Source organism: Ursus arctos, unplaced genomic scaffold, assembly GCF_023065955.2.
Source record: "Ursus arctos isolate Adak ecotype North America unplaced genomic scaffold, UrsArc2.0 scaffold_11, whole genome shotgun sequence".
Lineage (NCBI taxonomy): Eukaryota > Metazoa > Chordata > Mammalia > Carnivora > Ursidae > Ursus > Ursus arctos.
The window spans coordinates 55131733-55145060 of NW_026622775.1; the positions used below are offsets into that span (position 1 = coordinate 55131733).

Below are 13328 nucleotides of genomic sequence, written 5' to 3' on the forward strand. Positions count from 1 at the left end.
ATACCATAATAGAAATGTTTAACAGTTTTCATCTCTATTTTGTTACTGTATATTAAGGTATTTTGCCATTCTTGTAGTTTGTGAATTAAAACATATTTTGAGGGGCGCCTGGATGGCTCAGATCACCGTCTCAGGGTCCTGGGATGGAGCGCTCCCCGCTCAGTGGGGAGTCTGTTTTTCCCTCTGCCCCTCCCCCATTCGTACTCGCTCATGCGTGCGCGCTCTCTCATAAATAAATAAAATCTTTAAAAAACAAACAAACAAACATGATTTAAAAGAAACATGATATGAGGCACTGAGAAAAATCTGAAAAGTCCAAGCTGAGTTTTTTAGGGTACAGTAATCCCAAAAGCGTAACATATAGTCAAACGAAAACTTGACTCCCCAATTCCTTGGTGCCCTTTGGTTACCTTCAACTTTTTTTCACTTTTTAAATGTATTTGGTTTGAAAGGGAGACAACTACATCTATTTTTTCTGGTACACTGTAGTGTACATGATGTGAAATGACCGAGGGAAAGAGGAAAAGGCTGGAGTGGAAAAATGAGTTCAGTAATGAAACACAGACGGCAGAGCTTTCCTGAGCAGTGGAAAGTAATTACAGAGAGCAGCCAAGAGAAAGGGTGAGAACCAAGGAAAGAGAGAAATACTAAAGTTCAGCAGAATATTTTATAGAATATTTTTCCACCTGGGTTCATCTTCTGGGAATAAGAAACACATCAGATATTGTTGGCGGCATCCAAATTCTACTTGGGACGGAACACACAGCTCTAAACACACAGTGGACACTGTGTGTCACACTCCGCGCGCTGCGACAGCAGCTCATGAGAGACCGACGCGGTCACATAGTTGAGTGAAATAACGAGTGATTATGCAGTGCTACACCAAACAGAATGCCAACATGAGAATCACAGATGCAGTTGTAGACTCTAATCCTATCTTTAAGACACAACTAAATCTAAACAGGAATGTTTTACTTTGTTTTGTTGTGTTGCTAAGTTACCCTGTGCTGCACTTGGAGCTTGGAAGGGCTGTTTTGCAACTTGATGTTTCCTCAAATTGCATTATGTATACAAGTGGCAAGCTTTTACAAAGACCTGTGTGCCACAGTTAAATTTCATAAGCTAGGAAATATAAATGTTATTTCCTTATTATATAAATAATTGGCCTTGCATGAGGCATAAATAATCTTTACAAGCTGGATGTTTAATACATAATCACTTTAAAAATTCAAACTTATTACTTGTTCTATAGCTTTAAACTCTGTGGATTTGTTTGGAATAGAAAAGTAACACACAGCTGAATTAAATTTAAGAAGTGGGTTTGCTTGTGTTTTGTTTTAGCATTAGAAGGTTTCCTGGCTCCTTTCGAACTTTAAACATTCACTTCCATTATTCCTTCATGTGTTAATAATAAAGTGGATAGCAATGAGGAAGTTAAAAGCAAAGGCAGCAGCACTGACGTGCATCAGAGCCTGGTAGTCACGATTACTGGGGTTAATTGGCGCCTTAGCACGATGAGAATTTTGTATGACCTTCATAAGTAAGACGACCAGACTTAAAAATCTGAACTTTCAATTGCGTGTATCTTTTCAAAAGTGTTTCACTGACTTCTGGGGGTTCCCCCCCCCCAAAAAAAAAGTCAGAATTATACAACTTGTTAGTTTGGATGCTTTCTAAATGCTCCTGGTCATTTATTGGTTAGTAATACATATTTAGCCAATATCACTGTATTATCAAACTAACAATTCTTCCTCCTTAAGATCCTGCCTTTCCCTTTTATGTTCAGAATTGAAACATGTTGTAGGAGTTTAAAAGGTGGCAAATGGTGACATACTCCTGTTTCTTAAATTTGGGTAAAGATATTCTGTGGCAGTATTTGTGTATGTGGTTCTAAGCAGTAGCAGTAAAAACCTTGAAAACATTGTAGAAGTGTGTAATCTTTAGGGAGTAGTATGCCAATCTGTTGACCCTATTTTTTGGAGAGGGAAGAGGAGTCAGGGCTTTTCCTAAGCAGAGTCTAATGGTTAGAGTTGAGTAGGACATCTTTTATCTTATGCCTCAAATGCAGCCATTACATAAATGAACACATTGAATATACCAGTGTGCCTGGCACCGTCCAAGCAGTAGCATAAGTTTTTCCTTTGGAGTAAATTATATCCTAATAACTAAAGAAAAGAAGAAAGAAAACCCCACTGCATATAAAAAAACAAACTTTTAAAACAATTCTAAGGGATACTTCATGTCCATCTGGTCGTTATTATATCCATACTCAGTGCTGTAATAATTTAACATTTTGAGTGTTTACTATGTGCAAAACACAAGACTGAGTACTTTACACACCTATTAACTCATTTGATCTTCATAAGAACCCATGCAAGATTGATTAACTGTATGGTCCTATTTTCTAGATAAGGAAACTCAGGAGGTTAAATTACCTGACTAACGTCACTCAGTTGTAAGGGACAGGCCTGGTTTACAAACCTAGGCTGACTCCAGAGCTAAGGAGGGTCATACAAAGGAAACTAAGACTCATCCCAGCATTAAGAGCACTGAGGGGCAGGGGAGACTGTCGTTAAAAGAGGTATTTGAAAGAATCAAGAAAAGGACTTATCAAAAAAAGGACTTAAGAGCATACTCAGGCAAAGTATAACCACTTGGAGAAATTTATTGGAGTCAATCAAGGTGTCAGGACCCTTAAAAATCATCTTGGTGCATGTCTGTGCATATATAATGTCTAGTAAAACAATACCCAGGATGACTAATAGTGTTAATTTATGATATCAAGATCTATTTGATATTTTAAAGATAAAAATCATCTTAGGTTGTATCATTTAATCTTTACAACATCTGTGTGAGACAGATCTAGTGCCCTGGTTTTTACGGAAGAAGACACAAAGTCTTGAACAAACTTGGTTTTTTGCCCAAAGTCTTAAGAAAGTCAAAACTCAAATCCAGGTTAGAGAAAATTTTTTTATCTGCTTCCCCAAATTCAAGGTTAAAGGCTGAATTTAACTTACATCTTTTTCTAACCGCATAAATGATTAGTTGATGTCAACTTCCCTTGTGGATCGTCTGGGTTTTAAACCACAAGGAAAAAATCTATCCAAATTATATAAATCTATTTTAATCTATCCAGATTAAAATGAACTGCTTAAGTAGCGAAGCAAATAGTAAGGAAGCCACATCCCATATCACTGCAGTTTTGAAGCTATTTGTGTAAAGCAAAACAAAATCCCCCCTCTTTAGCCCCCAGAAGAATCAATGGATCTTACATGTTCGCTTGTTAAAGCAGCTGCCATGATGCATCAGTTGGGTAATGTTAACGGGGTCTCCTAAGTCAGTCATGTCTAGATTTTTTGTAGCAGGCATAGATTTGGGGAGGTTAGATGAAATTAATTTTCAGATTTCAGGCTAGCTTAGGGGGACTTCCAAGTGTTTGCCAAGAGCTTAGCATGAGAGAATTTACATCGTGTGGCCTGAACTTTAGAAAGAACAAGTCTAAGTTAGAAATAATCCCCCTAATAACATTACAGTTCGTGCCTCCTTGGAAATTTTCAAGAAAGGCAGTGTTTAAATTTGACCTCAATAGCAAATACTGTGAATGCTAGAGGAGGTTACATATCTAATGGGATAAGACTACTTCAGTTTTGCTTCTTTACAACCTCCACTTTGTGTGGTAGTTCCTAGTTCTCCTGTCTGTATTACAGCACTATGTTGTCTTTGCCTTTTCGGAGTGGTCAAGGCCCCAAAGAAGTCCAGGCTGGGGGGAGACTGGACAGCCCTGCTGACTGGATTCCTGCCCTTCACCGAATCCTGCCACGGGGTTTCTCTGTGTCCCCTCCACCACTGTGCTCCCTTGCCCCAGTTCACTCTCGGGTGGAACTCAGCAGTTCCTCAAAACATACAGAACACCTTTGCTTCTGTTACCTGTCTACACTGGCAACCTGGCAAAATGAGAGTCAGTGGTAAATTTGGGCTGTAAGTGCGCCTGAGGGCGGCTCATCCACTGGGAGCTCGGAATCCCTAAGTCTAATCATTAACGATCTGCTTCTCATTCTTCCCCTCTTGCTGTTCCCTCTGGCCATCGTCAGGATCTAGAAGTAGAACTGCTCACATTCTCCTGGGATGTAAGAGGAGAAAATCATCTATTTTGCTACTCTACTAGTAAGAGGAAAAAAATTAAAAGAAGGGGCTAAAATAAAAAGCCAAAGTAACAATGGTGATTTATTCATGTCCTCTGAGTCCTCTAAGTATTACTTTTGTCTATCCTATGACAGCATTTATATCAGTTTTTCAAGTTGAGAAATTTAAGAGATAAAACTTGAGAGAGAAAATACAGCTTTTCATTAGATAGGCCTGTATCATACAACCCACATATTTTAGATATCTCACTGCTTTAAATCACGACTATGCTCATTTCATGGGAAGATGGAGACCTATAGTCATTCTACTGTCCTCGTCATCCCCCTGCGTACTTCTCACATAATGCTCCTTTCATCATGCTGGCATCTCTTCTGATATATGGTTTTTAGAAGGAATACGACTAACATTTAATATATATATATATTACTAACTAAAGAGATCTGTCAGGAAACTAAAATCATCTAGTTAGATTTCAGAATTAGCTACAACCAATAGATACTTGACCATGAAAATGGAATTCCCGCAAGACAGTTAATGTCCTCCTGCTATGTTTTATAATTCAACTTCATGTGTTAGGGAAACCGTAGCAGATTATGATTAATTCAGTAAGGACTGTCATTTTAAATACCATTCTAGATAAAACAGAAAAGCTTTTTTAGTAGTTCAAAGAAAGACCTAGTCACCCAGTTCCTTAAACAAATACAGAGTTTACCAAGGAGTTTAACTCAGGGAAGGTACATTTCTGAGAAGGATTGGTGTCTTTTACTAATATGGCGTATTGGTTTGTTAAGAAATAATGTCTTACGGAGAACAGAACAGTAAACATGGTGCTTAATGGTTAGTTGTTTTGCACGGCAAATCACGTCTTTTCCTGATGTCTCTGCCAGGGCCGCATCAGTTGTACTGGACGCCTAATGGTACAGGCTGTCAACCAAAGAGGTCGCAGTCCCCGCTCTCCCTCAGGCCATCCTCATGTCAGAAGGTATTTCACATGTTCTTTCCTGTAGGTGTTACTACTGTTTGTAGTTATTACTGTAAATTGAACACTATTAGAATCATGGTGTGACCACGAAACAGTGAACACAGAAGACAGAAGAATGTGAATACGGTGTATCCATTGCCTGGCTCCTTGATTATTCTACTCCGTTGCAATTCAGAAAAGGGAAAGGAACAGACAGTTGCTATCACTAATTTGTTAAATAGGGCCCAGTTTATGTATGAAGCAGTCAAGACTCAACACCTTTAAATGGCAGGCACATTAACATGAAAATACTGTTAAATGGTACACATTCAAAACCAAACTGCTCCAACCAGCAGCTGTCTAGACTAGCCCTGACAATTATTGCCACTAAATTTCTTAAAATCGGCTAGTTTGCTAATGTTCACTTTTCAGTCCCTTAGTTCGAAACAGTTTAGCTGACAGTTTTGTAGGTAAGATGTGCCCTATTCTAAATGCTCAGCAAGGGGCGCCTGGGTGGCACAGCGGTTAAGCGCCTGCCTTCGGCTCAGGGCGTGATCCCGGCGTTCCGGGATCGATCCCCACATCAGGCTCTTCTGCTATGAGCCTGCTTCTTCCTCTCCCACTCCCCCTGCTTGTGTTCTCTCTCTCGCTGGCTGTCTCTATCTCTGTTGAATAAATAAATAAAATCTTTAAAAAAATAAATAAATAAAAATAAAAAAATAAATAAATAAATGCTCAGCAAGTACTTGCTAACAATAGAGTGTGCTTTCTATTCCTAGTCACCCTGAGCTCATGCGAGGATGTTGACGGAATAATAGTAGGCAGGGACGAGGAAAGGATAGCACTTCCTAGTAACGTATTTGCGCTTAAAAAAAATAGGGTAAGTCACCCAGCCTGTCATCTTGGGTTCCTATTTAGATATTTTACAGAGCCCGCTCCAGTGGCCCTGACTGTAAGCTGCGGGCCACAGATGCAAACACTGGTGGTGAAGAGAATGAATGTATATATACTAAGTTAGGCTCACAGAAGGTCAGCCAGGAACACTGAGGAAGCACCAGACGAGTGCTCTGTCTACACCTTCTGTGACTGGACGCACAGAGCCCTTTGCTCAACAATTTGGAAGACAGTTCTGATACCTAAACACATGGGGGTTTAATATCCTAACTTGTTTGGGGCCTATCTGTTCACAAGAACCTAGGCCTGTGTATATGGCTACAAACACAATGGGTTTAGTAGCACATCCGTTCGCTTGCATCGTTCTTCTGCCTTTCTTGCGTCTTCAATGTATTTTAGCTTTTCCATGGATTACTGTCTCCTAGAAAAGCATTCTGCTCAGAAATTAGATCTGTACTTGGAGAACAGTAAACGATATAAAAAAGCTGGTAATTATTAGCCTGTGACACTGACCTTTCGTTTGTTCTACTCTTTTTTCTAGTTAAGTGTTTTTAAACTTCCCTTCTAGTGATTAGTGACCATTTATGTTCAATACCTTCTTCCTTTCTTACATCTTCCCTGCAGTTACTTTAAATTGGTGGTGTTCTGAAAGGTTTCTCTAGCAACATACTCAAAAGCAAGAGAGACGCACAAAATCTGGGAGATTTTCACAATTTTATTTTAAAGTTAAAAAATATAATTTGTTTTCCTGGTTGATATGAAAAGGAATTTTGATTAGAAAGATATAGTTTTACAAAATAATAAATTTTAATTTCCTATAAATTTCAAATCACAGTGGGAAGTTTTACTTTCTGTTGGGAAAAGATTTGGTAATAAATGAGCAACAGCTGCTGCTACTTCTCATACAGCTCTCAAAAATATTTATTTAGAAAAAAATAGGTTAATATAGAGTACTTCATTTTTTCCCATTTCCCCTTTTATGATTTGTATTAGCTTTAAGGATTAGGATAGAATTGTTTAAGTTCTGTAATTATCAGACTATTAAATTCATAATAAACTTGCAAATGAAACGAGATTTTGCTAACTTTTCTGACTTTATGTGTAAACTTTAGGAGTAGGAATCAGGTAAAGAAATTATATTATTACTCCACGTATTATTAAGAAAATCAAGAGCCTGAAAATAACTTCTGTCTTCCTCCCTCCCCCTACCCCTTTGTTCCTTCCTTTTTTTCCATCTTTCTGTTTATAATCTGTCTTGTCCTAAGGCCTCGTTCTAGATCAAGGGACAGTGGAGATGAAAATGAACCAATTCAAGAGCGATTCTTCAGACCTCACTTCCTGCAGGCTCCTGGAGATCTAACCGTTCAAGAAGGAAAACTCTGCAGAATGGATTGTAAAGTAAGAGTTTATTACTGCCTGCAAATCTCTTGCTCCCTTCCCCCTCCCCTCTTACTGCCATTTCTCACTGAGTCCCTTTTAGGGAAATTATGTAAGGTGCACACCCTTAAAATGTTTACAGCCTACAAGAAAAAAAAAAAAGAGTGACATATACTGGATGTTTATATACTATTCTGTCATTCCTTACCTTTACTCTGAAATTTTTATTAAATGTGTTCTTTATTTAGAACCCCACATACCATACTGTACAGAGTCACTGGGAGGTTTTTTTCCCTTTAAGTTTACCATTTTGTTGAAGTGATAAATGTGTTAAATCTGTCATGTCCTAATAATTAGTTTATCTTCATTCTTTTTTCATATAAATTTTGTAGCCATGTATCTACTCTTTTATTCCTCCCATTTCTAGGAGAAGTTAGAGTGACATCCTTCTCTTACCCATTTCACAGCAGGGCTGCTTACCCCAGGGCCGCTGCGTAGGCAGGTTTCATTAGGTGTGAGTTCTGAAATCGCATACAAGATTGTGTATGATACAGCTTTCATCATTTTCTCAAAGGACCTCGAGACCAGAAATGTTAATAACCACCGCTGTGAAATTTTTTTGATTGCTTTGGTTTTTTGCCCCATTATTTATTGATCTTAAATTTTAGTTCATAAATATGGATAAGGTTTTTTAAAATTTGGGCTCCCTCTGCTGGTTCTCTCTGGGATTGCACAACACAAATATAAGACGCTTGGATGATTAAATCTGGGTTTATACAAATGTATTTTTTTTAAAAAAGTACTCTTGGGGTACCTGGGTGGCTCAGTCAGTTAAGCGTCTGCCTTGGCTTGGGTCATGATCCCCAGGTCCTGGGATCCAGCCCTGCATCGGGCTTCCTGTTCAGCAGGGAGTCTGCCACTCCCTCTCCTTCTGTCCCTCACCCTGCATGTGCTCTGTCAAATAAATAAAATCTTCAAAAGGAAAAAAAAGTACTCTTAACAAAAGTATTTTTCCAACATAATTCTTTTTACAGTATAAGCACAAAAATTGAGTTTCAGCATATGTGTATTTATTTTTGGTCTATAAAGAATCCATACAGACCACCTATAAAACAACATTTGAGTCAACAGGAAATTTTTAGATTATTAGATGATACCAAGGGATTATTATGTTATGTGTAAAAAGGGTCTAAAAAAATCTACATTTTTTAAGAAAAAAATTATCAATATATTTACGCTTTAAGAAGAAAACAAAATCATGAAAATAAGCCTTTCACTAAAGCAACAGATAGATTTTCCCCCCAAAAAAGCCTTTTAACCCGTTAGGTACATTCCCAGAAGCTGACTACCCTTGACTTGGTACTAAGTGCTAAGGGAAAATAACGAACCCAGCTCCACCAGTAACATCTGCTCATGCCTCTCCCATTTCCTATCAGCTGAGAGCATGCTTTCATTCAAATCATGATCTGCTTACAATGACCTTAGATTCTTTGCACAACCAGAAGGGCTGGAGTTCGAATAGGGTAGAAGACCCGGGAATTTTCCCTTTGCCTTAATGTGATTAACTCTGTCCACTGGCATAGATGCACTGGGAATTAGGTGGGTTGAGTGTGCACAGCGCCTTGAGTGATTGTCCTACTGCGCACACCATGGCCTTGGTCAGGATCTAACCTAGCAAGATGGGAACAAGCAGTGCCACTTTACTTCTAAGCCTGGGAAGGGCCTGACCAGAGGTGTGCACTCCCTCTTCCTCCACGCCGCCTCTGGTGCTCTCCAAACAGGTAAAGCAGCTTACGTGGAACGCCGGGGGACACAGACGGGAGGACAGAGAGGCTGACCCTCTCAGTAGCCAAGTTAACTACTGCTGTCTTTGTTTTCCAAAATGTCTTCGTCCTTTAACCAGTACTTTAAGTTCACTTCCTTTTTCTCCCTTAAATTCTCGAAACCTTTGTTACCTGTACAGAGGGAGGCACCTTGTAGGCAGTGTAAATGAGTATCACACAGCAAGAATGGAATTTGGCAGAGCGAGGTTTTCAAAAGAATTACTTTACAGTCCCAACTGACATCTTTTTGTATGCAATTTCCCACTAGTAAATTTGGGATGGCGGTGTAAAAACAAAACAAAAGCTTTCCTTATAATGGTGCTTTTCTTCCCTTTCACAATCAAGGGCAAAACTATAAAGAGCTGACAGATGGCAACCATCCCTACCCTTCACAGCACAATGTGTTATTAGCAATTAAATGTGCTTTTATCTGATCTCTGGTCAACACAACTGTCATGGTTTCAGGATTTTATGTTTCCATTGTGATGCTAATTTGTTGAGATGGCTTTCTGGGTAATTTCATATTGCTCTTGTTACTTAGTTTCAAGGAGTATAAAATAATAATAGCTCTTTGTGCTGATGGATGCATTAACTGATGTCTCCATAGCTATGGCAACCCTTTGATAACAAGCTTTATAGCGTATACATGTCAGCTGAGTATGTGTTCCTGTTACTGTGGTTGGACACCTTTTTCCAAAGAGCTCAGAGCCCTGTGCTGACATCATCCCAGTAAGCTTTATAACCCTGGTGAGCTAAGACAAGAACAGAAATTTTTAAAATCCCCATTTTACTTTTCTCTAGGTCGCTCTACAAGAGATGTTTAGAAGTGAGGCCATGATGGCTTAGGAAGCCATTGCGAGGTTGGGCAAAAGAGCAACATGCGCTGACACTAAAAGCCATCTCTCGTATTCCCGAAGGAGGGATTTATGGTGGTTCCTTAGCTATTCATGATTCCATTTTGTTTCAGTATTAGAGAAATTTATATGCTCCTTCTGGTTTAGGTCAGTGGGCTACCAACGCCAGATCTAAGCTGGCAACTAGATGGAAAACCTATACGCCCCGACAGTGCTCACAAGATGCTCGTGCGCGAGAACGGGGTGCACTCTCTGATCATAGAGCCAGTCACCTCACGAGACGCCGGCATCTACACGTGTATAGCCACCAATCGAGCAGGACAAAACTCATTCAGCCTGGAGCTTGTGGTTGCTGGTAAGCAAGTCGGTCAATTTTTTTCCTCTCAGAATGAATTATCAGATTCAGAAATGTAGATTAATCCTGCATTATTAACCAATATGGAAATAAATCAAACTGCTGAGAAAATAGATTGTATCATCAAAATAGCCAATTAGGACATAAGGCTTATTAGCAAATCAGAAACATTTTTTTCAGTGTAGCCATTATTATTTATCTTTCCTGTCTCCCATTAGCCTGGCCAAGAGAGAAGAGGAGTTTAGCAGCTGTTCTGGGTTGTTCTAGTCCTCAAGCGTGTGTTGGCCTCCAGTGTTACATAGATTGGATTCTGGTGTCATGGATTCCAGAACCAAACTTGATATATAAGAATTTATGTATCACCAACTTATGCTCATGCATAAAGTTCTACCTACTTTTTAAAATAATGTGCAGTGGCATCAAAATTCAAAAATTTTAAACATTATCATCCACACCCAGTGTCATCAAATTCAGATTTGCTTTTTAATGAATTATACTGTTAGGTAAATTTCATAAAATTACATAATATTATATAAAGTCTTACTCTTAGATAAGGAAGGTTTATAATATCCTTAGGAGCTGAGCATAAGAGTGTTATCTGTTCTCTTTTTTAAAAGAATGTTGATTTCTCATACCCTTATTTGCAAAGTGCTTTGTTGACATTATCACAGCTGGTCCTCACAAAAACCGTCACAGATAATTGGAGCAAATTTTCTTCATTTTACAGGTGTGGAAGTTAGAGTAAGTGACTTTCCCAGGGCCCTGTTTAATAAACTGAGGGTGAGGCTGGACTCACGTGGTCTGACGACTCCTAGTGCTCTTCCCCACACTGTGAGCCACTGAGCTCTTTCAAGAAATAGAGTAGCTGTGAGAATAAAGTCCAGAAGGTCCGGGCTAAATCCTGGCTAGTGATTCTAATAAAAGCACCAGGACATTTTTCACACACAGAGGTCAGAAATACCTAGGCTGTTGTGCTGTGTGCTAGCCATGCTTTCAAATTTTACATCAGATATTCAATATTCCTACACAACTAGGATCAATTTTATCCAGCCCTCTAAACATCCCTCCTCCAACTAAAACTGTTCAGCATTCTGTTGAATGTTCCCTTGGATCCCATCTGCCCTTCAGGACTGAGACGTGAGGGTCTAAGACCCAGCATCTTGGCCTGTGCTCAGTCAGCACTTGCACTGGAAAGGTGCCAGAGGGCACAGTAATTAGACGCCTCACGTCTTTGGCATCAGTTCCGAGCCCGGCTCTTGTGGATTAGCGACATCCTTTGGCAAACAGAGGAGGTCTCTGCAGCTCAGTTCCCCCACCTGTAAAGTAGGGGCTGTAAGGCGTCACAGTCTGTGTAAGGATTGTGTCCTTCTCTAAGGAACAAATTGTGTGGAGCTCTGCACCACCACTACCCTGCGCAGCAGTGCTCCAAAGTGGGGGGTGTGATGCTATGGGAGGTTGCTCTGACATTAAGGCTCATTTTATACCTTGTATGCTCTTCTCAAAGCTGGGATCCAGCAAGAATATTGAGGTCCGTTCCCACTTCCTCCGAAAGAGCCTGGGCCAGGAAATTATGTGAAATACAATAAAAGTATAACCCTCTACATCAAAGTCTTAGAGAGTCTTAGGTATTTGAAATTTTCAGGTGCAGTTTTTATCATCTTCATCTGTTTCTCCCCCGTTTTGCTTTGCTACATCTGTCACTCCAAAGGCCAGGGTGGTGGTGAAGACACGCATCCTCACCTGCATTACTGGTAGCTCAGAAGATGATGAACTTTATTCTTTCTCCGAAATTGTTTCCACCACGATCTATGAAAACAATTTCCCATCAGATGGTAATATTCAGAGGGTTATTAACAAATAGTTCTGATTTTTTCAGACTAAGTAATAAAGTTGTCTCTTTTATGGCTTCCTTCCTTCAGGGTAATAAAAAGTCATCTTTTTATAGCTTCCTTCAAAAATACAAATTGGAATTCATAATTTATAGGATGTACATCCCTAGTTTATAAGGAACAACTTAAAGCTGCCAAGTTTAGATAAAGATGTCTCCCTGCTCTTTTCCTCCTTCAAATCCTGTGGTATGTCTCACTTAAGCCAAGACTTACAAATCTTCAGAATCTCCATAGCAAACATTTCTGACAGCAAGGAGGGAGTCTTGAGTGGATCCAATTCCTGGAAATACTTGTTCTCCGCAGAGTCACTAGGTGGCAGTGGTTGGTAAAGGCTGTGCGTGCTTGGCGACATGATTAGTGAAGCCATCCCAGATGCTAGCAATGACTTAGTGTCACGCAGCCCGTCAGACAGGCATTCTGTGGAGCAGATGGCCAGTGCACTGTGTGGGCCTGTCAGACTTGAATTAATTGACGAAATAAATGAGTGGAATGAAGCACAGGAACCTTCTTGGTAACAGAGTGATTTGGAGAGAGGACTAGCACCTCACCACCTGAAGTGAAAAATGGTATCATAAAAGATCCATTTAAACAATGTTTCTGAAAGCTTCTGAATTCTTTATAGTGCTACCTTTGTGTATCACTGATCGATAAGTCATCTCCTGTTTCCTTAGCTAAAGAAGCACACAAACCCCCCGTGTTTATCGAGAAGCTGCAAAACACAGGAGTTGCTGATGGGTACCCAGTGCGACTGGAGTGCCGCGTTTCAGGAGTGCCACCGCCTCAGATATTTTGGAAGAAGGAAAATGAATCACTCACTCACAGCACTGACCGAGTGAGGTGAGAATACACGGTGACTTAGCTCAACCCACGTCTGGTCAATAGGTCCTAAGGGTACATAAAAAGATGCACTTTGTATATCACACTCATCTGCATAAGAGTCACGCTATTGATGATATCGAAGACAAAAATCACTCTCTACCCTCATGTATAATTAAGCTTCTGCAAGGAAGCTCTAATGGTATGTGATGAAGC

The 13328-nt window shown here is 39.7% G+C and overlaps 2 protein-coding genes across 15 annotated transcripts in view; one reads left to right on the forward strand and one right to left on the reverse strand.

Moving 5' to 3' along the window:
* Positions 1 to 13328, forward strand: part of PALLD (palladin, cytoskeletal associated protein) — a 395572-nt gene that overhangs the window by 378452 nt on the left and 3792 nt on the right. For all 11 annotated transcript variants that reach the window (XM_057310166.1, XM_057310175.1, XM_057310172.1 and 8 more), the window contains 4 exons: positions 5031 to 5125; positions 7264 to 7396; positions 10200 to 10407; positions 12968 to 13133. In XM_057310166.1, coding sequence (XP_057166149.1) covers positions 5031 to 5125; positions 7264 to 7396; positions 10200 to 10407; positions 12968 to 13133 — 602 coding nt within the window. The remainder of the gene's footprint in view (positions 1 to 5030; positions 5126 to 7263; positions 7397 to 10199; positions 10408 to 12967; positions 13134 to 13328) is intronic.
* Positions 1 to 13328, reverse strand: part of CBR4 (carbonyl reductase 4) — an 87631-nt gene that overhangs the window by 2413 nt on the left and 71890 nt on the right. The window contains exon 5 of one of the 4 annotated variants that reach the window (XM_026485592.4): positions 8424 to 12213. The exons of 2 other annotated variants lie outside the window; for them this stretch is intronic. In XM_026485592.4, the coding sequence (XP_026341377.1) occupies positions 12164 to 12213 (50 nt within the window). In that variant the 3' untranslated portion in view covers positions 8424 to 12163. Of the gene's footprint in view, positions 1 to 8423; positions 12848 to 13328 lie in introns of those variants that run through there. One more of the 4 variants, XM_057310177.1, reaches the window with a different exon arrangement.